The sequence below is a fragment of the Bufo gargarizans genome, chromosome 3 (assembly GCF_014858855.1).
Source record: "Bufo gargarizans isolate SCDJY-AF-19 chromosome 3, ASM1485885v1, whole genome shotgun sequence".
NCBI lineage: Eukaryota > Metazoa > Chordata > Amphibia > Anura > Bufonidae > Bufo > Bufo gargarizans.
Window position 1 is genome coordinate 327056535 of NC_058082.1, and position 26975 is coordinate 327083509.

Genomic DNA, 26975 nt, shown 5'->3' on the forward strand with positions numbered 1-26975 from the left:
TCCTATGTCAATTAATTGTCTCAATTAGAAACAAAATGAGGAACAAAAGTAATTTAAATGAGTTGTCCAGGAATTTGATATTGATGGCCTGTCTTCAGGATAGGTCATCAATTTCTGATCGGTGAGTGGCCTTTTCAAACTTACCTGTTTGAAGAGGCTATGGTGCCAAAGTTAGCAGTGGCTTAATTTTCAATGGTCATATGGCTTAGGTGCAGCTCATTTCCATTCAAGTGACTAAGCCTGAGCTGCAATACAAAGTACAGCCACTATAAAATGTGTGGTGCTGTGCTTAGTATGCTGTGAGGAGGTAGCAGTGCTCACTGGAGTGCCATGGCCTCTTGAATCAGCTGCTCGACGGGGTTAAGGCCCCTTTCACATGAGCAAGTTTTCCATGCGTAATGCGGGAGCATTGCACCCGCACTGAATCTGAACCCATTAATTTCAATGGGTCTGTGTACATGAGCGTTGTTGTACACGCATCAGTTGTGCATTGCGTAAAAAAATTGTAACGTTCTATATTCAGCTTTTTTCACGAAGTAATTTACAAGATATGGAAGCGAGCACTCAATTCTACGGCACCACTCAGATTTTATTCATTAAAACTCACTGGTTAAAAATGACATTAATAAAATGACATGCAATCAATAATGGTTAAAACAATAATGTAAAACAATATAATATAGGACAATTTCAACGGTCGACCGTGTGAACACTGAGACAATATAATCCAATGCAATATAAAAACTCCTACAGCATATAATGGGGATTCCAATGGTACCCAAAAAATAATCAGTGAAAAATACTAGTGAATAAATAAATACAATTAATCAAATGGTGTTAATGATAAAATGCAATTCATAAGCTTAAACGTGATAAATTGGTGAAAAAACGATGAGTAAAATAGGTGGACACTGTTGGAGTCCAGCACGGTATAGCGCAATATGCTGTGCTTGATTCCTATGGAGAAAGTGGATGGGTCCGAGTCTATGGTGTCGTACACCGCAACACAAATAGCTTGGCTGTTTAATAGTGCAGTCCCAGAGCACGATGTTGTATCGGCTATAGTCTTACCTCTATCTGGAAGGAGCCGTCAAGGGTCTGGTCTCCTATGATAAGGTAAAATTTCTTTAGGACGCTGAACAATCTGCTCGGGACGCCGCTCTGTCTCCGCGGCTCACAAACTCTGACGGTCTAGCCCAAATCTCGCGATACTTCAAGCGGGACTTTCGTCCAGTTTCAGCGCTTGCTGAGATATCCCGGGCAGTAAGATCGTCACAGAAAAGCAGTTGTTAAATAATTCATCTGTAAAGCATGGCCATGCAATAAGTCCTTGTTACGGAGGTAAATGCGGAGTATCTGTTACCCAATCAGTAACAGATACTCTGCATTTACCTCCGTAACAAGGACTTATGATTTTTATGGAGCCTGATTTTTACGGATCCATGGATACATGGATCGGATCCGCAAAACACATGCGGACGTCTGAATTGAGCCTTACAGGGGGGTGATCAATGACAGGGGGTGATCAGGGAGTGTATATGGGTGATCACCCCCTGTCATTGATCACCCCCCTGGTAAGGCTCCATTCAGACGTCCGTATGATTTTTACGGATCCATGGATACATGGATCGGATCCGCAAAACACATGCGGATGTCTGAATGGAGCCTTACAGGGGGGTGATCAATGACAGGGGGTGATCAGGGAGTGTATATGGGTGATCACCCCCTGTCATTGATCACCCCCCTGGTAAGGCTCCCTTCAGACGTCCGTATGATTTTTATGGATCCACAGATACATGGATCGGATCCGCAAAACACATACTGATGTCTGAATGGAGCCTGACAGGGGGGTGATCAATGACAGGGGGGTGATCAATGACAGGGGGGTGATCAATGACAGGGGGGTGATCAATGACAGGGGGTGATCAGGGAATCTATATGGGTGATCACCCGCCTGTCATTGATCACCCCCCTGTAAGGCTTTATTCAGACGTCCGCATGTGTTTTGCGGATCCGATCCATGTATCCATGGATCCGGAAAAAATCATACGGACGTCTGAATGGAGCCTTACCAGGGGGGTGATCAATGACAGGGGGTGATCACCCATATACACTCCCTGATCACCCCCTGTCATTGATCACCCCCCTGTAAGGCTCCATTCAGACGTCCGCATGTGTTTTGCGGATCCGATCCATGTATCCATGGATCCGGAAAAAATCATACGGACATCTGAATGGAGCCTTACCAGGGTGGTGATCAATGACAGGGGGTGATCACCCATATACACTCCCTGATCACCCCCTGTCATTGATCACCCCCTGTAAGGCTCCATTCAGACGTCCGCATGTGTTTTGCGGATCCGATCCATGTATCCATGGATCCGTAAAAATCATACGGACGTCTGAATGGAGCCTTACCAGGGGGGTGATCAATGATGGAGGTGATCAGGGAGTCTATATGGGTGATCACCCCCCTGTCATTGATCACCCCCCTGTCATTGATCACCCCCCTGTAAGGCTCCATTCAGACATTTTTTTGGCCCAAGTTAGCGGAAATATATATATTTTTTGTTTGTTTTTTCTTACAAAGTCTCATATTCCACTAACTTGTGTCAAAAAATAAAATCTCCCATGAAATCACCATACCCCTCACGGAATCCAAATGCGTAAACATTTTTAGACATTTATATTCCAGACTTCTTCTCACGCTTTAGGGCCCCTAAAAAGCCAGGGCAGTATAAATACCCCACATGTGACCCCATTTCGGAAAGAAGACACCCCAAGGTATTCGCTAAGGGGCATATTGAGTCCATGAAAGATTGAAATTTTTGTCCTAAGTTAGCGGAAAGTGAGACTTTGTGAGAAAAAAATATAAAAAAAATCAATTTCAGCTAACTTATGCAATAAAATAAAAATTCTATGAACTCACCAGGCCCCTCATTGAATACCTCGGGGTGTCTTCTTTCCAAAGTGGGGTCACATGTGGGGTATTTATACTGCCCTGGCTTTTTAGGGGCCCTAAAGCGTGAGAAGAAGTCTGGGATCCAAATGTCTAAAAATGCCCTCCTAAAAGGAATTTGGGCACCTTTGCGCATCTAGGCTGCAAAAAAGTGCCACACATCTGGTATCGCCGTACTCAGGAGAAGTTGGGGAATGTGTTTTGGGGTGTCATTTTACATATACCCATACTGGGTGAGAGAAATATCTTGGTCAAATGCCAACTTTGTATAAAAAAATGGGAAAAGTTGTCTTTTGCCAAGATATTTCTCTCATTCAGCATGGATATATGTAAAATGACACCCCAAAACACATTCCCCAACTTCTCCTGAGTACGGCGATACCAGATGTGTGACACTTTTTTGCAGCCTAGGTGGGCAAAGGGGCACATATTCCAAAGTGCACCTTTCGGATTTCGCAGGCCATTTTTTACACATTTTGATTGCAAGGTACTTCTCACACATTTGGGCCCCTAAATTGCCAGGGCAGTATAACTACCCCACAAGTGACCCCATTTTGGAAAGAAGACACCCCAAGGTATTCCGTGAGGGGCACGGCGAGTTCCTAGAATTTTTTATTTTTGTCACAAGTTAGCGGAAAATGATGATTTTTCTTTTTTTTTCCTTTTTTCCTTACAAAGTCTCATATTCCACTAACTTGCGACAAAAAATAAAAAATTCTAGGAACTCGCCATGCCACTCACGGAATACCTTGGGGTGTCTTCTTTCCAAAATGGGGTCACTTGTGGCATAGTTATACTGCCCTGGCAATTTAGGGGCCCAAATGTGTGAGAAGAACTTTGCAATCAAAATGTGTAAAAAATGGCCATGCGAAATCCGAAAGGTGCACTTTGGAATATGTGCCCCTTTGCCCACCTTGGCTGCAAAAAAGTGTCACACATCTGGTATCGCCGTACTCAGGAGAAGTTGGGGAATGTGTTTTGGGGTGTCATTTTACATATACCCATGCTGGGTGAGAAAAATATCTTGGTCAAATGCCAACTTTGTATAACCAAATGGGAAAAGTTGTCTTTTGCCAAGATATTTCTCTCACCCAGCATGGGTATATGTAAAATGACACCCCAAAACACATTCCCCAACTTCTCCTGAGTACGGCGATACCAGATGTGTGACACTTTCTTGATGCCAAGGTGGGCAAAGGGGCACATATTCCAAAGTGCACCTTTCGGATTTCGCAGGCCATTTTTTACACATTTTGATTGCAAAGTACTTCTCACACATATGGGCCCCTAAATTGCCAGGGCAGTATAACTACGCCACAAGTGACCCCATTTTGGAAAGAAGACACCCCAAGGTATTCCGTGAGGGGCATTGCGAGTTCCTAGAATTTTTTATTTTTGGTCGCAAGTTAGTGGAATATGAGACTTTGTAAGGAAAAAAGAGAAAAAAAAATCATAATTTTCCGCTAACTTGTGACAAAAATAAATAAATTCTAGGAACTCGCAGTGCCCCTCACGGAATACCTTGGGTGTCTTCTTTCCAAAATGGGGTCACTTGTGCCGTAGTTATACTGCCCTGGCAATTTAGGGGCCCAAATGTGTGAGAAGTACCTTGCAATCAAAATGTGTAAAAAATGACCGGCGAAACCCGAAAGGTGCACTTTGGAATATGTGCCCCTTTGCCCACCTTGGCAGCAAAAAAGTGTGACACATCTGGTATCACCGTACTCAGGAGAAGTGGGGGAATGTGTTTTGGGGTGTCATTTTACATATACCCATGCTGGGTGAGAAAAATATCTTGGTCAAATGCCAACTTTGTATAAAAAAATGGGAAAAGTTGTCTTTTACCAAGATTTTTATCTCACCCAGCATGGGTATATGTAAAATGACACCCCAAAACACATTCCTCAACTTCTCCTGAGTACGGCGATACCAGATGTGTGACACTTTTTTTATGGCAAGGTGGGCAAAGGGGCACATATTCCAAAGTGCACCTTTCGGATTTCACCGGTCATTTTTTACACATTTTGATTGCAAAGTTCTTCTCACACATTTGGGCCCCTAAATTGCCAGGGCAGTATAACTACGCCACAATTGACCCCATTTTGGAAAGAAGACACCCCAAGGTATTCTGTGAGGGGCATGGTGAGTTCCTAGAATTTTTTATTTTTTGTCGCAAGTTAGTGGAATATGAGACTTTGTAAGAAAAAAATCAAATAAAAAAATCATCATCATTTTCCGCTAACTTGTGACAAAAAATAAAAAGTTCTATGAACTCACTATGCCCATCAGCGAATACCTTAGGGTGTCTACTTTCCGAAATGGGGTCATTTGTGGGGTTTTTCTACTGTTTGGGCATTGTAGAACCTCAGGAAACATGACAGGTGCTCAGAAAGTCTGAGCTGCTTCAAAAAGCGGAAATTCACATTTTTGTACCATAGTTTGTAAACGCTATAACTTTTACCCAAACCATTTTTTTTTTGCCCAAACATTTTTTTTTTATTAAAGACATGTAGAACAATAAATTTGGTGAAAAATTTATATATGGATGTCGTTTTTTTTGCTAAATTTTACAGCTGAAAGTGAAAAATGTCATTTTTTTGCAAAAAAATTGTTACATTTTGATTAATAACAAAAAAAGTAAAAATGTCAGCAGCAATGAAATGCCACCAAATGAAAGCTCTATTAGTGAGAAGAAAAGGAGGTAAAATTCATTTGGGTGGTAAGTTGCATGACCGAGCGATAAACGGTGAAAGGAGTGTAGTGCCGAAGTGTAAAAAGTGCTCTGGTCATGAAGGGGGTTTCAGCTAGCGGGGCTGAAGTGGTTAAAAAAAATAAAAAATGATAATAATTGTGGCATGTTATACAAAGATGCCATACAGAGGTGAAAGCAATGCATATGCTGCAGAATACACGATGCACCTGCAATACTTGGCCTTAGGAACAGAAAATCTGTTGTAGTTCATCAGTAGGCATTTTTTTCTGCCATGAATACCTTCATAGAAACATAGAAGAATGATGGAAGAAAAAGATCATATGATCCATCTAGTGTCCCCCTATTGCTGAAAGGGAGCACATTTGGCACGTGCACCTTCTGATATTCTGCGGTAGGTCACATCATAGCAAGATCATTGTGGTGTGTGTGAAAATTGTCAGTTTAGACATTTTTATTTAAATCCACTTTGTACCTTTTCATATGTAAATTTGGGTCATAGAGTCATCAGGACATCTTCTTACACTGCCAAAGTCATGGAGTCATTACTGCAGGTCCCCCCAGCTCATTGTGATTGACATCCCCCGAAATCTCAGCTTGTGCCGTAAATACTGTAATACAAGTTCCTTTCTCCTCTGGTCTATAGAAATGAGATTACTGTGCATGTCATGAGAGGAGAAAAGAATAAGTACTATGCCTCATTCACACGTCAGTGGTTTTTATTAGTGATTGATTTTGAGCCAAAACCAGGTGCGGCTCTAAACGCATACCCGGTGCAGATCTTTTCCTTTACCTTATCTCTGTGGAGGCTCCAATCCTGGTTTTAGCTCACAATCACTGATGGAAATCACTGACCAAGACAGTGACGTGTGAATGAGACTTTAGAGTATTATTTATGGCACAGGCACTAGCTTACAAATGGCCGACTGGTATTTGAGGGGGCTGTCAAGCACAATGAGCTGCAGCAAAGACTCTGTGATTTCGACAGTCTAAGGCTAGGTCTACACGACGACATTTGTCGCGCGACATTTTGTTGCACAAATGTTGCGCAACAATTTTTATAATGGCAGTCTATGGTGTCGCACTGCAACATGCGACATGCTGCGACTGCGACACGACAGTCGCAGAAAATCCATTCAAGATGGATTTTTCTGCGACTGTCGCGTCGCAGTCGCAACATGTCGCATGTTGCAGTGCGACACCATAGACTGCCATTATAAAAATTGTCGCGCGACATTGGTGCAACAAAATGTCGCGCGACAAATGTCGTCGTGTAGACCTAGCCTAAAGCTACTTTCACACTTGCGTTCGGAGCGGATCCGTCTGGTGTCTGCACAGACGGATCCGCTCCTATAATGCAGACGATGGGATCCGTTCAGAACGGATCCGTCTGCATTATAGTTTAGAAAAAATTATAAGTGTGAAAGTTGCTGAAACGGATCCGTCCAGACTTTACATTGAAAGTCAATGGGGGACGGATCCGTTTGAAAATTGAGCCATATTGTGTCAACTTCAAACGGATCCGTCCCCATTGACTTACATTGTAAGTCTGTACGGATCCGTTTGCCTCCGCACGGCCAAGTTCAGGTGTCCGCCTGCTGAGCGGAGCAGAGGACAGACGTGCCAGACTGATGCATTCTGAGCGGATCCGCATCCACTTAGAATGCATTAGGGTCGTACGGATCCGTTAGGGGCCGCTTGTGAGAGCCTTTAAACGGAACTCGCAAGCGGAGCCCCGAACGCTAGTGTGAAAGTAGCCTAAGACAAGTGGATTTATATCAAAATGTCCAAACTGAGAGTTTAACAGACCTTACAATAATCTTGCTGTGATGTGACCTACAACACCATATTATTTGGTACATATGGCAAATGTGTTGGCAGGTTCCCTGCATCAGGCATGCACTGGGCACAATGTATAGGCAAGCACAGTTTTCTTCAATTGCCTGCTAACAAAAGAATGTATACCAACCCAACAGAGGCCAATGGTGAATGGGGATTTTTACGACATACTGCACACAGCCTTACTAGACCAATAACTAAAAAATGGAAACATTCACATTGTGCTAGGTTTCAGCAGGATTACAGGATTATTTTTAAATCAATGAACCTTTTATTTTCTTTGATGTCGTTTCTGCTTATGCAGTTTTTTATGATTAATATTTGTTATATGTTTGATGCTTTGGTGGGACATGTTGTTCTATCTTTACACAGATTCTAAATGGCTATCATATCCTAATCTCTCGACATCGGATCAGTGATGATTATGTTTGATCTGGTAGGACATCCCTCCTCCTCCTCTCTCCCTCGCTGCATATTTATATGCTTGCTTCAATATGTTTTCTGCTCATCTCAGAAATGCAGCGTGTCAGACCCTCACTGTAAAACACTCATCACTTATCATCGTTAGCCAACGTTGTGTCACACAGGTCTTATTTTCTATTGATTTCATCTTGGATTGACATTAACTGCGTTGTTAACCTTTATAAAGACGAGGGGCCAAGTGTGTATCATCTTAACTGGATGTTTTTATGGCTTCCTCACTGTTGACCTAGCTCCTGGGAGCTGTATCGGGTGCTTGACGCAGAGTGCCTTCTTCTCTGAATTTTACAGTATTGATAAATTATTAATGCACATTTCCAAATACATACAATTACATGAATTTGTCTGCTTTTAGAAAAAAGTTCCAATGATAGTAAAATTACTGTTCGATTCGGCTGCTTCACCGAATTTTACAAGAAATTAGCTTTGTGACTAATTACTTCATCACAAAGCACGTTTCTTTATAAATAGTAGGGGCAATGACATGGGAGCGGCTATTGCGCTATTCTCTGTCATTGTACCGTTCAGATGCCTCGTTCATAGGCAATCGCGGCAACTGATAGCAATATTACAGTGTAAAAAAATAAAAATGTCATCATACTCATCTATTTGCTCATGCTGGGCCGACTGCTGCCATCTTGATTGAAGATCTGGCAAAAAATCCCATGCGGTGGCGGGGTGACATCATGCGTGATTTTGTGTGAGATCTTCAATCAAGATGTCGAAAGCCAGCCCGTCATGAGCAAATGGATGAGGTAAGTATGATGTTTTTTACACTATTTCAGGGAAAATCAATATGCTACCAGGAAGCACTTTGATTCGCTCAACACTAAATAGAATGTATAGACTGAGAAAAACAAGTAAAATAAAGGTATCTATACTGAAAAGTATGTAGGTCTCACATATATTGTAGCACAACATACAGTAGTAAAACATGTAGTAATAGTAAAGTTAACATTAGTGTAGTAAACAATATAGACATTTGTGTATTTTTTCATCAGATGCTTTTTTGAGATGGTAGTATGTGCATTCCACAAACAAAAAAGTTAATGCAGTGAAATCTCTTCAGGTCACGTCTTTGAAAAGACCACCCCTTGATCCAGATCTGATTTCGTTTATCAGAGTATCAGTTTCACCCAATATTATGCATATTGGTTATCTTATTTGAGAAGACTAAAGCCCCTTTCACACAAGGTGGATTGGCTAAGGATGCGTTCAGTGAAACTCGCACCATTTTGCAAGCAAGTTCAGTCAGTTTTGTCTCCAATTGCGTTCAGTTGTTCAGTTTTTTCTGCGCAGGGTGCAATGCGTTTTGATGCGTTTTACACCCTTGTGACAAAAAAACTGAAGGTTTACAAAAAACATCTCCTAGCACCCATAAGTGAGAAACGCATTGCACCCGCACTTGCTTCCAGATGCAATGTGTTTTTCACAGAAGCCCCTTTCACTTCTGAGGGGGCCAGGGCTGCGTGAAAAACCCAGAATATAGAACATGCTGCAATTTTCACGCAACGCACAAGTGATGCGTGAAAAAAAACCGCTCATGTACACAGACCCATTGAAATGAATGTTAGGAGTCAGTGCGGGTGCTATGTGTTCACGTCATTCATCGCACCCTGGCGGAAAACTCGCTCATGTGAAAGGGGTCTAACACTATACAAGACCACATTTCAATATGGTTTTGGGTAGTTGTCTCAAAGTGGTTTAACTGTATGTCTAAAAAGCTCTAATAAATGAAGGACAGTATTCTAATTGTCAGGATTAAAGATAAGCAAATTTCTCGAAAATTTGATTTGGTCAGTACGCAGAATTTTCCAAAAACATTCAATCCAAATTAATTAGTGGCAAATCACATTTAGAAACAGCTATTTTCTGGCTACAGAAAGCCTGTATAGTGGTGTAGAACACTGTGCCTTGCAGTAATATGCATATGGAGTCTGCTGTAGTAGTGAAACAATACTGTGAGTCCGTATGACACATACATGACAGGCGTCGCTCTTAGAATCACTGCACGCTTCACTTCTTTGGGCAGTTACAGGGCCAAAACTGACCAAATAACTCAATTGTGAACTTAATCTTACAGGTCGATGTTAGCGTCAGGTATAAAGAACCATGCAGAGCCCAAGATCCTACTATAGCGTGAAAAAGCACACTTTTTTAAATAGTGATGAGCGGCAGAAGCAATATTCCAATTTGCAATATTTTGCTAATCTTTGGGTGAATATTTGTAATAAATTAGCATATTAGAGAATTCGCAATTATTTTCTTGACAACAAAAATTGGCAATTTAATATTTGTGAAAAAAAACTTGCAATACAGTCGCGGGTCACTTTTGCTACATTTTTCAAGCTGCTAGAGGTTTACTGAGACTGGAGAAAATGGTTGGCACGGTAGAACATTACAATAGCTTTATATGCAGAGTGCTCCAATATGTTAGCGATTGCGTAAATCGGCAATTAATGATGCACATATTTTGGCGCAATATGTGTAACTTCACATTTTAGCAGGTCTGACTACATATTACTGATTGGTGCACTATGTATTGTTGTGACATCACAGCACTATGTATGTAACATGTATGTATGGACAGCAGAACCTATACTATATCAGGATATAACCTACACTGACTATCTCCCACTAACTATCTGCATTATATATATGAGTTAACTAACTAACTATCTAATGTAAAGCACAGAGCACAGCAATGCCCCTGCTATCTCTTTCAGAACTACAAAAAACTGTAGAAAATGGCTGCTGGGGAGGTTCATATATAGTAAGGGGTAGGCAACTTTCCTATTGGTTGCTAGGGATGTTGCTAAGCTCAGACAAAGACATTGTAGCCTTCTCATTGGCCCATAAGCAAGAAGCAGTGAGGGATCATGGGTTCAGATGAAACAAAATCTAGAAGAATATGAATATATAGTACTATATTCTAAATATTCTTGAAGTGGCAATAATCGCGATTAAGATTTGCTATTCGAATATTCACACACAACACTATTCTTTTACACCATCATCATCTGATTCCACATAGATGTCTACAAAACCTGTTCTATTAAACACTTATACAAGTAAAGCCCTCCTAACAGAGTGGAGAGGGTGTCAGCAGTAAGTTGGTCAGTAATTTGGTCAGTAATCCATCAGTATTGCTAATGCCCAAAAAAACTAAAAACAGGAGTGGATCCAAAACAGAGATGACACGTGAATGGAACATTTGCATCACTTCTGTGTTTTGTACCCACTCCTGCTTTTGGCTACTAAATCATAAGACAATTCTGATGGGACCATACAGGCCTTAAAGCTGTCTCATTTTTCCTTCCTTCTGACAGATCAGAAGAAAGAACCCTGTTCTGCTTCAATACTGTGGAATAATTCCTCGCTATCCTTTCCCTACATTTCTAATGCTCTTTCTCTGAACTTCTATTCAGCAAAATATACATTTTTAAGTCTTTCCTAACACTGACCCTAGCACCTGCTATATCTCCCTGTACTAAGTGCACTGGAAAATGGCTAAATCCAAGATGGTTGAGGCTATTTATAGGGCTCATATAAAACAGAAAATTGATTCTAGCTCACTAATAGTCGCACGTGCAATGGAGAAGTAAGGCAAACTTTGTGGTACCAATTTGTGGTCTTAATTACATATCTAATCCACAGGCTACCAATATCTCAAATATAGCTCAACATTTCATACAAACACATAACCGCAATACCGATAGTTTATGTGCATTTTCTTTGGAAAAAGTCACTGTCCCAGCTAGAGGAGGTAGTATCAAAAAGAAAATATTACTACGAGAAGCTTACTGGATTTTCCGATTGAACTCTAGGTGCCCCCATGGACTTAATCGTAAAAAAGAGCTAATGTATCTGTATTGAATCAATTAATGTCATTACTCATCCCTAGAATATATTTTCTCATTATTATTGCTACCATTTGTGTCGGATGTTAAGCTGGAGTTTTTTAGAAAATGTTTTTTTCTTTTATTTTTGGTAATTTTCCTTTCCATTCTTTTACTCCTCCATAGTGTTTCTTTTTCTCTCCTACTCTGTAACTTAAACAGTGTAACACGTGGGGCTTCATGCACACCATGCGGTTTCCTTGCTGGTCATTTTATTTCTTCAATTGCCTCTGCATGGTTAGGTATGCATGGTACCTTGTGCATGGGACCCCAGTGCATATTTTCCTTTATAAGGATTTTATATTATAGACATACTTTTTTTTCACTTGTGGTATTTAATCTCAATGTTTTTTGAGTAGGAGCTGCCCCAGTTTGAGCTTTGTTTGGACTCCACTGCCAGTCACCTGTGCCTTTTTTTTTATTTTTCTTCCCTCCCCACTTCTCCCCCTCTCTTTTTTTTTTTGCGCACCTGATTGGATTTGGAGTTTTACAAGTATGCTCAGGACTCGGGCAGTTTTCAGATCATGACTAAGAGCCTGTCGGCTCGAAACATGTCGATCTGACGGGAGGTGTTGGGAGAGTTTGTCCACTGCACTGTATGTACCTGATGGATATAAATATATATATATATATATATATATATATATATGAGGAAAAAAGAAACCAAAAAATTAGGATATGAAATAAAGACTGCAAGATTTTCCATCTGTTGATATTTATAGGGCTGTGACATCACAGGTTTGGCTGGCTGCTGATTGGCTGCATGTATGGCATTGTGGGTGATCCCTCCTTTCCAGAGTTTCTTGCTCCATGTCCTAACATGTGCAGCAGCCAATTTAGGAAAAAATTTGATTCGCTAACACGAAGCGTGAGGAAATTCGGATTTGGTGTGAATCGAATAATTCCTGAAATTCGTATAGAATTTCACTTTGTCAGCTTCGATTTGCTTGTCAAGATAAAAAAAAAACATAGGGTAGTCACTGTCAAGCAAAGGAGTAATTGTAAGTAAAATGAGGGTACCAACTTACACATAGTAAGAAAACTCACCATGATTAATAAATGTGATAAGGTAAAAATCAAGCTGAAGTTCAAAGGTGGTAAAAACTAGCAGTCAAAATCTGGGGTGAAAGACATTATTCAGCACAAGCAAAACAAAGTAAACATGCCAGTCACATATTTTAAAGGGGTTAGCCACTTACTGGCTATTGATGTGTATGTAAGATGACTATAAAATACTTACTAATATAGATTCTGTTGAGAACTACTATATTTCATAAGTCATGCCCCCTTCTTGGCCAAGTCTTGTATACTGTCGACATAGAGGTCCTGTCCATAAGATGGAGGGTCATGGCCACTGATGGAGGGTCATGTGACCAGATACATCTCTCTGCCTTCTCCTTTCAATCACAAGTTACCTGCACTAAACTTCCAACCATGCAAGTGCAGATATAAGGTGTAGTGTGTTTGTCTGAAGGGTACTGAGTGTCTTGTTATATGACCCTCCATCAACAGCCATCTTATGAAGAGGACCTCTCTGTGGAGAGCACAAAAGACTTGACCAAACAAGGGACATACCATTTGAAATAAAGAAAATGGAACAGAATATCACCAGAGACTATATTACTAAGTGCCATTTTACAAATACATTGATCAAGGGTAGCCAGAAAGTGGCCAACATCTTTAATTGTTCAATTGGTTTTGGCATATACAGCATTCAAGATATAATTTTCCACATAATAGATTGAAATTGCGTGAGATCTAGTGTGATAGCCCAATCAGTCTTCAGACAACCCTGCCAAAAAGAGTAGAGTAGTGGCAGATGTGACTAAGACACTAAAAGACACTGCTGGAGCTTCCAGTGGTTAACCTGCTCCGCTTTCCAAAAAGTCATCATAGTTTTGTAGGACAATTGTAGTTAATTTGCAGTCTGACATCAAAATTTCTAGAGAAAAGTTTGAAAGTTCTTTTTTCAATGGCATGATGTCTGTGGAGAAATATACTATTTTTATTATTATTAATGATGCCTCTGAACAGCACAGTGAACAGAGGAGCCAACATATGGCCATGGCTTGCTTCATTAAAAGACTTCTCGTTATTTTGATCTCTACTGTTTATTTTTCTCATTGGGGACATATTTCTTTAATTGTTGTTTTAATTTTCTCATGTCTAATTGACAAAGGATCCAGATGGACTAAATCTTTATGGTTTCAGTATGTATTAGGAAGAGTTATGGACCATTTATTTGTCTATTAACACTATCAACGGTTGAGAAACTTTATCTGTAGATGTTTAACATCTCATGTGCCAGTCAATCAGATGGTATATTACAGCATTTTAAGCAGTTAGGATTTTCTCTCTCTTTATACTTTCTAAACACTTTTTTTTTTAACATTATTTTACAATGTTTCATCATATATAGCCATAATCAAAATGTTATGAATTTATGCTCAATCCCATGAGGAAACTAAAGCAAACATAAGTTTTACAATCATTATGAACAGGGTAAAATCTAGGCATACCTGGGTCAATGGTATAGAAGATGCAATTTTTTTAGTAGGTAAATATTGCACATTAGCCTTACCAACAAATACATTTGGTTCCATCATACTCACTGAAATCAATATAAAATGGCACACCTTCAAAGAATATTCATATACTAAAACCATACCAATGCTGCATTAGACCACTTTACAAAAACCTCATAATACTACCATATCATGGCAATACATTTCCATCCATACCAGACCCAATATTACCAACATAGCATGCCCAAATATGATCACTAGATAGTAACATAATAATATTATAACATAGTGATTAATATTACATCTACATTGTGTCACACAGGTGGTATGTGGGGCATTACCATTATAATACACACCAGACAAATCAATAGTGCACTGTCCAGATGGAGTAAAAGGCATATTTTAACAGACATGGAATTCCATTAACTTACAGCAATGTATTTCATTTCTAAAGCACAGAAATGCAACATAAATTGATAACTGCTTAAACTAGGGGATAGAAGACCATGTGGCCCTAGTGCTACCTCTGTTTTATTTGTGTGTTCTTACCTTACCATACTATAGTTGCTGGCCATACAGATGAAAGATTCTGTAAAATATGTTCATGGTTCACAAATACCAAGTATCAGGGTACAAACGTAAGGTATGTTTCATAAACTTATCTATAAAGATCTGCAAATGGAACCTTTCCGTATAAGATTAGTCTCCGTTCTCATATTTTTTTATCATTAAAATGAGAGATTCCTGCATTCATAATTACATTATCCCCAATGCTTTTTAATGCTTTAAAAAATGTGTAGATTTGTATGCTAGATTTGAAAATGCTAGGTATACTTTATCCAACATAAAAAAAAAAAAAAAAAGTTCAATGTTCTCAGATCAAGACAATCAATCTTTTCATCCAACCTCAAAGATTGTTGTTCATTGAAATAGTTAACTGCAGATCAAAGAGTAAGCCAAATGTCATTTACATGTGCACTTTTAGCTTCCTCAGTCTTTGGAAAACTGTACAAATTTTTCTCAACTAATACACCAAATTTGCTTTATCATGATTTTATTGTTTGAATTGTGTTGCACAGGCAAAGATGTTTCAAAGAACCTCAAATTACTATTCTTTAAAGTTTATTGGACTCAGCAGACCCCACAAATATCTCACATTTAGAAGAAAGTTTACAATATTCTTATTAACTTGAAGTTGCTTGGATTGGCCACGTGATGCTATTCTTCCGAAAATGGTGCCAGAACTATTTGCCTCAGTGGCACATGCGCAAAGTCAGAAATCCACCTCGTGTGGGCATATGTCATGGAGGCAAATTATTCTGGCCCTGTCTACAGCACTTCCCCAATCCTGGGCTGTGGAGGTCAAATATTGCCCAAGCTAAAAACCTGGTTAAGCATGTGAGGTCGGTGTATGCAGAATTTTCAGAAAAGGAACTTTGAGATGTTATCCTACAAATAGGAATGAGCGAACCCGTGGAAGTTAGGGTTCGCCGGGTTTGGCCGAACTTCAGGTCAAAGTTCAGGCTCGGGACCCGAACTTAACCCCGAACCCATTAAAGTCAATGGGGACCCGAACTTTACTTTATTATTTTCCATTATAACATTGTTTACAATGGAAAATAATAGCATTCTTAAGATCAGGTGATTGTATTATTAGACAGAATGCTAAATAAAATGGCAATTGAGGGGTTAAAAACAATAAAAAAAGAAACTCACCTCATCCTCTTGATTGTGCAGACGGTATCCTCTTCTTTCTTCAGGACCTGCAAAAGGACCTGCGATGAGGTCACCTGCTCACCACGCTTAACCCCTCAATTGCTATTTTATTTAGCATTCTGTCTAATAATAAAATCACCTCAACACCGAACCTGAACTTCAGTGAAAAATTCCAGGTTCGGGTCCGGGTACCCAAACTCACAAAGTTCGGTACGAACCCGAACTTTGCAGTATGGGTTCGCTCAACCCTAATTATAAACTGTCTTCTACAGGCAAGATATGAGTAATCAAGGTGGGTTTGCAAGGCTCCCTGCGTCCCTGAAATCCCTTTAACTATTCGCATTTCTTGGCTGGCTGTAAATATTACATCTTATCTTTCTGCATAATGTATTTGCGCATACGTGCATTTAGTCAGATCAAGGATCACTTGTCTAAGTGTGCTCTATTGTATTTACAGGAGGCATCTTTGAGTTTCTGGAAGGACCCACTGGGCAGATTGTCAGTGCAGAAGAACAAGCCTTTAGATTTGCTGCAAACATCATCAACAGAAATCGAACGCTATTACCAAACACAACACTGACCTACGATATTCAGAGAATCAATCTCTATGACAGTTTTGAAGCCAACAGGAAAGGTCGGAGGTTTTATAATATATTAACTCCTTTGGGAACAGAGTTTTATATGAATTTTCATTTTTTCTGCTCCACCTTCTAAGAACCAGAAATGTTTATCTTTTCTGTTCACATAGTTGTATGAGGGCTTGTTTTTGTAGGACAATTTGCATTTTTTTTACATTTAATTTGCCATATATTATACAGAAAAAATTGAAAAAGAAATTATTTGTGGGGCAAAAAAAATCATCAAAGTTTTTGGGGTTTTGTTTTTACATTGTTCATTGTCTGCTAAAAATTATATAAGTATGTTATTCTACAGGTCAGTAGTGTTGAGCGTGAATATTCAAATTACTAATATTTTTTGTGAATTTTGCAAATATTTTGCATATAGTGCTATATATAAATTTTTTGAATATTCGTCATTTTTTTACTAGAAAAATCTTCAAGGTAATGATCACGTAATATGCAAATATTACAAGATCAATACAGGCGTGGGTCAAAAGCGAATAAATAGCACTATAATTTTTTAGAATATTCGTATTTTTTTCCATATTCATATTTTTTTTTACTATATTTAATATAGTGCAATATATTCATTTTTTTGAATTCATAATCATGACTTCAGATGGAAAAAATAACGAATATTCTAAAAAACAAATATATCGCACTATATTTGATATTGTGCTATATATTCGTTTTTTAGAATATTCGTAATTTTTTTCCATCTTAAGTCATGATTCCTCCCTGCTTAAGTTGCTTGTCATAAATTTAGATGGAAAAAAATGATGAATATTCTAAAAAAACGAATATATAGCACTATCTTCTATTTGTTTTTGACCCACGCCTGTATTGATCGCCTAATATGCGAATCATTACCTTGACGATTTTTCAAGTAAAAAAAATGTAGAATATAATGAATATTTGACAAAATATTTGTGAAATATCGCAAATTCGAATATGACCCCTACCGCTCATTACTACAGGTCAGTACGACTACATTGATAACAGATTTATTGTTTTATGATGTTTTACTACTTTTAAAAATTAAAGCCTTTTTGAAATATTTTGCCACTACAAGTTTTCACATATTTCTTATTGCTATATTAAGGCTTGTTTTTTGTGGGATAAACTGTAGTTTTCATTAGTATCATTGTGGGATACATACAACTTTTGTATAACTTTTTATTAATTAGTTTTTTATCAAGCATTTAGATTTTTTTTCCCATTATGGCATTCACCATGCAGGATACATACTTTTTTATTTTAATAGTTCTGACATTTTTAGATACAACTATTTTAGATCAATTGTGTCTGTTTTTTTATATTTATTTTTGCATATCAAATGAGTAAAGGGTTGATTAGAATTTTGAATTATTTAGCTTTTCTAATTAAAAAAATAAACTTTTTTTTTTCATTTAGATATTTTTGGGGAACTTGAACATGCAATTGTTCGATCACTAATACAATAGACTGTAGTAGTACACTTTTGAAGTCTATGGGGAATCTCCACACTTGCTATTAAGCCCTGCTGTAGGCAAGGCTTAACAGGTGTTTTCCTATAGCATGCCTAAGAGCCTTCACAAACTTCACGCTCTCTTCCACTTACTGACCACTTAGGTGATCTACTGATTACTGCATCAAAAGACCAGGATTGGAGTCACTTCCCACTCTGATCATTGCAATTGAGCATTAATTGTAATACATAGTCAGTACTCACCTCATATTGAGTGGGTACTGCTCGTGAACCTACTACACACAACCCTCACACATCTCAGATGCATAGGTACGTGAAGGTGTGTGAAGGGATTAAAACAGATGTCTTAAATCTGAATAAGATAAATGCAATTGGCTGTCAGTTCCATATATATCCCTCGTAGGTTTGTATTTAATTCCTTAGAATTTTATTGACACTTTAAGATATCTTTCTGATCATATGTAGTTATGAGTAGGGATGAGCGAACTCGAACTGTATAGTTCGGGTTCGTACCGAATTTTGGGGTGTCCGTGACACGGACCCGAACCCGGACATTTTCGTAAAAGTCCGGGTTCGGGTTCGGTGTTCGTCGCTTTCTTCGCGCTTTTGTGACGCTTTCTTGGCGCTTTTTGAAAGGCTGCAAAGCAGCCAATCAACAAGCGTCATACTACTTGCCCCAAGAGGCCATCACAGCCATGCCTACTATTGGCATGGCTGTGATTGGCCAGAGCACCATGTGACCCAGCCTCTATTTAAGCTGGAGTCACATAGCGCCGCCCGTCACTCTGCTCTGATTAGCGTAGGGAGAGGTTGCGGCTGCGACAGTAGGGCGAGATTAGGCAGATTAACTCCTCCAAAGGACTTGATTAACTGATCGATCTGCAGCTGTGGATCATTGAGCTGCTGATCCTCAATTGCTCACTGTTTTTAGGCTGCCCAGACCGTTTGTCAGTCACATTTTTCTGGGGTGATCGGCGGCCATTTTGTGTCTTGTGGTGCGCCAGCACAAGCTGCGACCAAGTGCATTTAACCCTCAATGGTGTGGTTGTTTTTTGGCTAAAGCCTACATCAGGGTGAAGCTGTCACACCAAGTGCATTTAACCAGCAATAGTCTGTTTATTTTTTGGCCATATACTACATCAGGGGCAAGCTGCGCCTGTCACCAAGTGCATTTAACCCTCAATGGTGCGTTTGTTTTTTGGCTAAAGCCTACATCAGGGTGAAGCTGTCACACCAAGTGCATTTAACCAGCAATAGTCTGTTTATTTTTTGGCCATATACTACATCAGGGGCAAGCTGCGCCCGTCACCAAGTGCATTTAACCCTCAGTAGTGTGGTTGGTCAAGCTATCACACCAAGTGCATTTAACCAGCAATAGTCTGTTCATTTTTTGGCCATATACTAAATCAGGGGCAAGCTGCGCCCGTCACCAAGTGCATTTAACCAGCAATAGTCTGTTCATTTTTTGGCCATATACTACATCAGGGGCAAGCTGCGCCCGTCACCAAGTGCATTTAACCCTCAGTAGTGTGGTTGGTCAAGCTGTGACACCAAGTGCATTTAACCAGCAATAGTCTGTTCATTTTTTGGCCATATACTACATCAGGGGCAAGCTGCGCCCATCACCAAGTGCATTTAACCAGCAATAGTGTGGTTATTTTTTGGCCATATCCCAGTCTAATTCTGTCACTAAATCCATACCGGTCACCCAGCGCCTAAATACTAGGCCTCAAATTTATATCCCGCTAAATCTCTCGTTACCGCTGTCCTGTTGTGGCTGGGAAAGTTATTTAGTGTCCGTCAAAGCACATTTTTTGTTCTGGGTTGAAATACAATTCCCAATTTAGCAATTTCATAATTTAGTGGTTTCTGCTATATCAGAGCTATTTGAAATCTATCCCTAAAAGGGTATATAATATTCAAGGTGCACATTGGGTCATTCAGAATAACTTCACACACACCCGCTACTGTGTATTTCCAAGTCTAATTCTGTCACTAAACCCATACCTGTCACCCAGCGCCTAAATACTAGGCCTCAAATTCATATCCAGCTAAATCTGTCGTTAGTGCTGTAGCTGGGCGAGTTATTTAGTGTCCGTTCAAGCACATTTCTTGTTCTGGGTTGAAATACAATTCCCAATTTAGCAATTTCATAATTTAGTGGTTTCTGCTATATCAGAGCTATTTGAAATCTATCCCTAAAAGGGTAGATCATATTGAAGGTGCACATAGGGACATTCAGAATAACTTCACACACCCGCTACTGTGCATTTCCAAGTCTAATTCTGTCACTAAACCCATACCTGTCACCCAGCGCCTAAATACTAGGCCTCAAATTTATATCCAGCTAAATCTGTCCTTAGTGCTGTAGCTGGGCGAGTTATTTAGTGTCCGTTCAAGCACATTTCTTGTTCTGGGTTGAAATACAATTCCCAATTTAGCAATTTCATAATTTAGTGGTTTCTGCTATATCAGAGCTATTTGAAATCTATCCCTAAAAGGGTATATAATATTCAAGGTGCACATTGGGTCATTCAGAATAACTTCACACACACCCGCTACTGTGTATTTCCAAGTCTAATTCTGTCACTAAACCCATACCTGTCACCCAGCGCCTAAATACTAGGCCTCAAATTTATATCCAGCTAAATCTGTCGTTAGTGCTGTAGCTGGGCGAGTTATTTAGTGTCCGTTCAAGCACATTTCTTGTTCTGGGTTGAAATACAATTCCCAATTTAGCAATTTCATAATTTAGTGGTTTCTGCTATATCAGAGCTATTTGAAATCTATCCCTAAAAGGGTAGATCATATTGAAGGTGCACATAGGGACATTCAGAATAACTTCACACACCCGCTACTGTGCATTTCCAAGTCTAATTCTGTCACTAAACCCATACCTGTCACCCAGCGCCTAAATACTAGGCCTCAAATTTATATCCAGCTAAATCTGTCCTTAGTGCTGTAGCTGGGCGAGTTATTTAGTGTCCGTTCAAGCACATTTCTTGTTCTGGGTTGAAATACAATTCCCAATTTAGCAATTTCATAATTTAGTGGTTTCTGCTATATCAGAGCTATTTGAAATCTATCCCTAAAAGGGTATATAATATTCAAGGTGCACATTGGGTCATTCAGAATAACTTCACACACACCCGCTACTGTGTATTTCCAAGTCTAATTCTGGCACTAAACCCATACCTGTCACCCAGCGCCTAAATACTAGGCCTCAAATTTATATCCAGCTAAATCTGTCCTTAGTGCTGTAGCTGGGCGAGTTATTTAGTGTCCGTTCAAGCACATTTCTTGTTCTGGGTTGAAATACAATTCCCAATTTAGCAATTTCATAATTTAGTGGTTTCTGCTATATCAGAGCTATTTGAAATCTATCCCTAAAAGGGTAGATCATATTGAAGGTGCACATAGGGACATTCAGAATAACTTCACACACCCGCTACTGTGCATTTCCAAGTCTAATTCTGTCACTAAACCCATACCTGTCACCCAGCGCCTAAATACTAGGCCTCAAATTTATATCCAGCTAAATCTGTCCTTAGTGCTGTAGCTGGGCGAGTTATTTAGTGTCCGTTCAAGCACATTTCTTGTTCTGGGTTGAAATACAATTCCCAATTTAGCAATTTCATAATTTAGTGGTTTCTGCTATATCAGAGCTATTTGAAATCTATCCCTAAAAGGGTATATAATATTCAAGGTGCACATTGGGTCATTCAGAATAACTTCACACACACCCGCTACTGTGTATTTCTAAGTCTAATTCTGTCACTAAACCCATACCTGTCACCCAGCGCCTAAATACTAGGCCTCAAATTTATATCCTGCTAAATCTCTCGTTAACGCTGTCCTGTTGTGGCTGGGAAAGTTATTTAGTGTCCGTCAAAGCACATTTTTTGTTCTGGGTTGAAATACAATTCCCAATTTAGCAATTTCATAATTTAGTGGTTTCTGCTATATCAGAGCTATTTGAAATCTATCCCTAAAAGGGTATATAATATTCAAGGTGCACATTGGGTCATTCAGAATAACTTCACACACACCCGCTACTGTGTATTTCTAAGTCTAATTCTGTCACTAAACCCATACCTGTCACCCAGCGCCTAAATACTAGGCCTCAAATTTATATCCTGCTAAATCTCTCGTTAACGCTGTCCTGTTGTGGCTGGGAAAGTTATTTAGTGTCCGTCAAAGCACATTTTTTGTTCTGGGTTGAAATACAATTCCCAATTTAGCAATTTCATAATTTAGTGGTTTCTGCTATATCAGAGCTATTTGAAATCTATCCCTAAAAGGGTATATAATATTCAAGGTGCACATTGGGTCATTCAGAATAACTTCACACACACACGCTTCTGTGCATTTCCAAGTCTAATTCTGTCACTAAATCCATACCGGTCACCCAGCGCCTAAATACTAGGCCTCAAATTTATATCCTGCTAAATCTCTCGTTAACGCTGTCCTGTTGTGGCTGGGAAAGTTATTTAGTGTCCGTCAAAGCACATTTTTTGTTCTGGGTTGAAATACAATTCCCAATTTAGCAATTTCATAATTTAGTGGTTTCTGCTATATCAGAGCTATTTGAAATCTATCCCTAAAAGGGTATATAATATTCAAGGTGCACATTGGGTCATTCAGAATAACTTCACACACACACGCTTCTGTGCATTTCCAAGTCTAATTCTGTCACTAAATCCATACCGGTCACCCAGCGCCTAAATACTAGGCCTCAAATTTATATCCCGCTGAATTTGAATACAATACATTGGGCCAAATAATATATTTGTTGTTGTGGTGAACCATAACAATGAGAAAAACATCTAGTAAGGGACGCGGACGTGGACATGGTCGTGGTGGTGTTAGTGGACCCTCTGGTGCTGGGAGAGGACGTGGCCGTTCTGCCACATCCACACGTCCTAGTGTACCAACTACCTCAGGTCCCAGTAGCCGCCAGAATTTACAGCGATATATGGTGGGGCCCAATGCCGTTCTAAGGATGGTAAGGCCTGAGCAGGTACAGGCATTAGTCAATTGGGTGGCCGACAGTGGATCCAGCACGTTCACATTATCTCCCACCCAGTCTTCTGCAGAAAGCGCACAGATGGCGCCTGAAAACCAACCCCATCAGTCTGTCACATCACCCCCATGCATACCAGGGAAACTGTCTCAGCCTCAAGTTATGCAGCAGTCTCTTATGCTGTTTGAAGACTCCGCTGGCAGGGTTTCCCAAGGGCATCCACCTAGCCCTTCCCCAGCGGTGAAAGACATAGAATGCACTGACGCACAACCACTTATGTTTCCTGATGATGAGGACATGGGAATACCACCTCAGCATGTCTCTGATGATGACGAAACACAGGTGCCAACTGCTGCGTCTTTCTGCAGTGTGCAGACTGAACAGGAGGTCAGGGATCAAGACTGGGTGGAAGACGATGCAGGGGACGATGAGGTCCTAGACCCCACATGGAATGAAGGTCGTGCCACTGACTTTCACAGTTCGGAGGAAGAGGCAGTGGTGAGACCGAGCCAACAGCGTAGCAAAAGAGGGAGCAGTGGGCAAAAGCAGAACACCCGCCGCCAAGAGACTCCGCCTGCTACTGACCGCCGCCATCTGGGACCGAGCACCCCAAAGGCAGCTTCAAGGAGTTCCCTGGCATGGCACTTCTTCAAACAATGTGCTGACGACAAGACCCAGGTGGTTTGCACGCTGTGCCATCAGAGCCTGAAGCGAGGCATTAACGTTCTGAACCTGAGCACAACCTGCATGACCAGGCACCTGCATGCAAAGCATGAACTGCAGTGGAGTAAACACCTTAAAACCAAGGAAGTCACTCAGGCTCCCCCTGCTACCTCTTCTGCTGCTGCCGCCTCGGCCTATTCTGCTGCTGCCGCCTCGGCCTCTTCCTCCGCCTCTGGAGGAACGTTGGCACCTGCCGCCCAGCAAACAGGGGATGTACCACCAACACCACCACCACCACCTCCGTCACCAAGCGTCTCAACCATGTCACACGCCAGCGTTCAGCTCTCCATCTCACAAACATTTGATAGAAAGCGTAAATTCCCACCTAGCCACCCTCGATCCCTGGCCCTGAATGCCAGCATTTCTAAACTACTGGCCTATGAAATGCTGTCATTTAGGCTGGTGGACACAGACAGCTTCAAACAGCTCATGTCGCTTGCTGTCCCACAGTATGTTGTTCCCAGCCGGCACTACTTCTCCAAGAGAGCCGTGCCTTCCCTGCACAACCAAGTATCCGATAAAATCAAGTGTGCACTGCGCAACGCCATCTGTAGCAAGGTCCACCTAACCACAGATACGTGGACCAGTAAGCACGGCCAGGGACGCTATATCTCCCTAACTGCACACTGGGTAAATGTAGTGGCAGCTGGGCCCCAGGCGGAGAGCTGTTTGGCGCACGTCCTTCCGCCGCCAAGGATCGCAGGGCAACATTCTTTGCCTCCTGTTGCCACCTCCTCCTTCTCGGCTTCCTCCTCCTCTTCTTCCACCTGCTCATCCAGTCAGCCACACACCTTCACCACCAACTTCAGCACAGCCCGGGGTAAACGTCAGCAGGCCATTCTGAAACTCATATGTTTGGGGGACAGGCCCCACACCGCACAGGAGTTGTGGCGGGGTATTGAACAACAGACCGACGAGTGGTTGCTGCCGGTGAGCCTCAAGCCCGGCCTGGTGGTGTGTGATAATGGGCGAAATCTCGTTGCAGCTCTGGGACTAGCCAATTTGACGCACATCCCTTGCTTGGCGCATGTGCTGAATTTGGTGGTGCAGAAGTTCATTCACAACTACCCCGACATGTCAGAGCTGCTGCATAAAGTGCGGGCCGTCTGTTCGCGCTTCCGGCGTTCACATCCTGCTGCTGCTCGCCTGTCTGCGCTACAGCGTAACTTCGGCCTTCCCGCTCACCGCCTCATATGCGACGTGCCCACCAGGTGGAACTCCACCTTGCACATGCTGGACAGACTGTGCGAGCAGCAGCAGGCCATAGTGGAGTTTCAGCTGCAGCACGCACGGGTCAGTCGCACTACAGAACAGCACCACTTCACCACCAATGACTGGGCCTCCATGCGAGACCTGTGTGCCCTGTTGCGCTGTTTCGAGTACTCCACCAACATGGCCAGTGGCGATGACACCGTTATCAGCGTTACAATACCACTTCTATGTCTCCTTGAGAAAACACTTAGGGCGATGATGGAAGAGGAGGTGGCCCAGGAGGAGGAGGAGGAGGAGGAAGAGGGGTCATTTTTAGCACTTTCAGGCCAGTCTCTTCGAAGTGACTCAGAGGGAGGTTTTTGGCAACAGCAGAGGCCAGGTACAAATGTGGCCAGCCAGGGCCCACTACTGGAGGACGAGGAGGACGAGGATGAGGAGGAGGTGGAGGAGGATGAGGATGAAGCATGGTCACAGCGGGGTGGCACCCAACGCAGCTCGGATCCATCACTGGTGCGTGGCTGGGGGGAAAGGCAGGACGATGACGATACGCCTCCCACAGAGGACAGCTTGTCCTTACCCCTGGGCAGCCTGGCACACATGAGCGACTACATGCTGCAGTGCCTGCGCAACGACAGCAGAGTTGCCCACATTTTAACCTGTGCGGACTACTGGGTTGCCACCCTGCTGGATCCACGCTACAAAGACAATGTGCCCACCTTACTTCCTGCACTGGAGCGTGATAGGAAGATGCGCGAGTACAAGCGCACGTTGGTAGACGCGCTACTGAGAGCATTCCCAAATGTCACAGGGGAACAAGTGGAAGCCCAAGGCCAAGGCAGAGGAGGAGCAAGAGGTCGCCAAGGCAGCTGTGTCACGGCCAGCTCCTCTGAGGGCAGGGTTAGCATGGCAGAGATGTGGAAAACTTTTGTCAACACGCCACAGCTAACTGCACCACCACCTGATACGCAACGTGTTAGCAGGAGGCAACATTTCACTAACATGGTGGAACAGTACGTGTGCACACCCCTCCACGTACTGACTGATGGTTCGGCCCCATTCAACTTCTGGGTCTCTAAATTGTCCACGTGGCCAGAGCTAGCCTTTTATGCCTTGGAGGTGCTGGCCTGCCCGGCAGCCAGCGTTTTGTCTGAACGTGTATTCAGCACGGCAGGGGGCGTCATTACAGACAAACGCAGCCGCCTGTCTACAGCCAATGTGGACAAGCTGACGTTCATAAAAATGAACCAGGCATGGATCCCACAGGACCTGTCCGTCCCTTGTCCAGATTAGACATTAACTACCTCCCCATAACCATATATTATTGGACTCCAGGGCACTTCCTCATTCAATCCTATTTTTATTTTCATTTTACCATTATATTGCGAGGCTACCCAAAGTTGAATGAACCTCTCCTCTGCCTGTGTGCTAGGCCTAAATATATGCCAATGGACTGTTGCAGTGGTGGCTGACATGAAGCCTGATTCTCTGCTATGACATGCAGACTAATTCTCTGCTGACATGAAGCCAGATTGTCTGTTACGGGACCTCTCTCCTCTGCCTGGGTGCTGGGCCTAAATTTATGACAATGGACTGTTGCAGTGGTGGCTGACGTGAAGCCTGATTCTCTGCTATGACATGCAGACTGATTCTCTGCTGACATGAAGCCAGATCGTCTGTTACGGGACCTCTCTGCTCTGCCTGTGTGCTAGGCCTAAATATATGCCAATGGACTGTTGCAGTGGTGGGTGACGTGAAGCCTCATTCTCTGCTATGACATGCAGACTGATTCTCTGCTGTCATG

General features: G+C 41.6%; 1 protein-coding gene across 1 annotated transcript in view; it reads left to right on the top strand.

The window, feature by feature from the left end:
* The window catches only part of GRIK3 (glutamate ionotropic receptor kainate type subunit 3), a 789973-nt gene that overhangs the window by 306501 nt on the left and 456497 nt on the right, over positions 1–26975 (top strand). The window contains exon 2 of the mRNA XM_044284783.1: positions 16586–16762. Coding sequence (XP_044140718.1) covers positions 16586–16762 — 177 coding nt within the window. The remainder of the gene's footprint in view (positions 1–16585; positions 16763–26975) is intronic.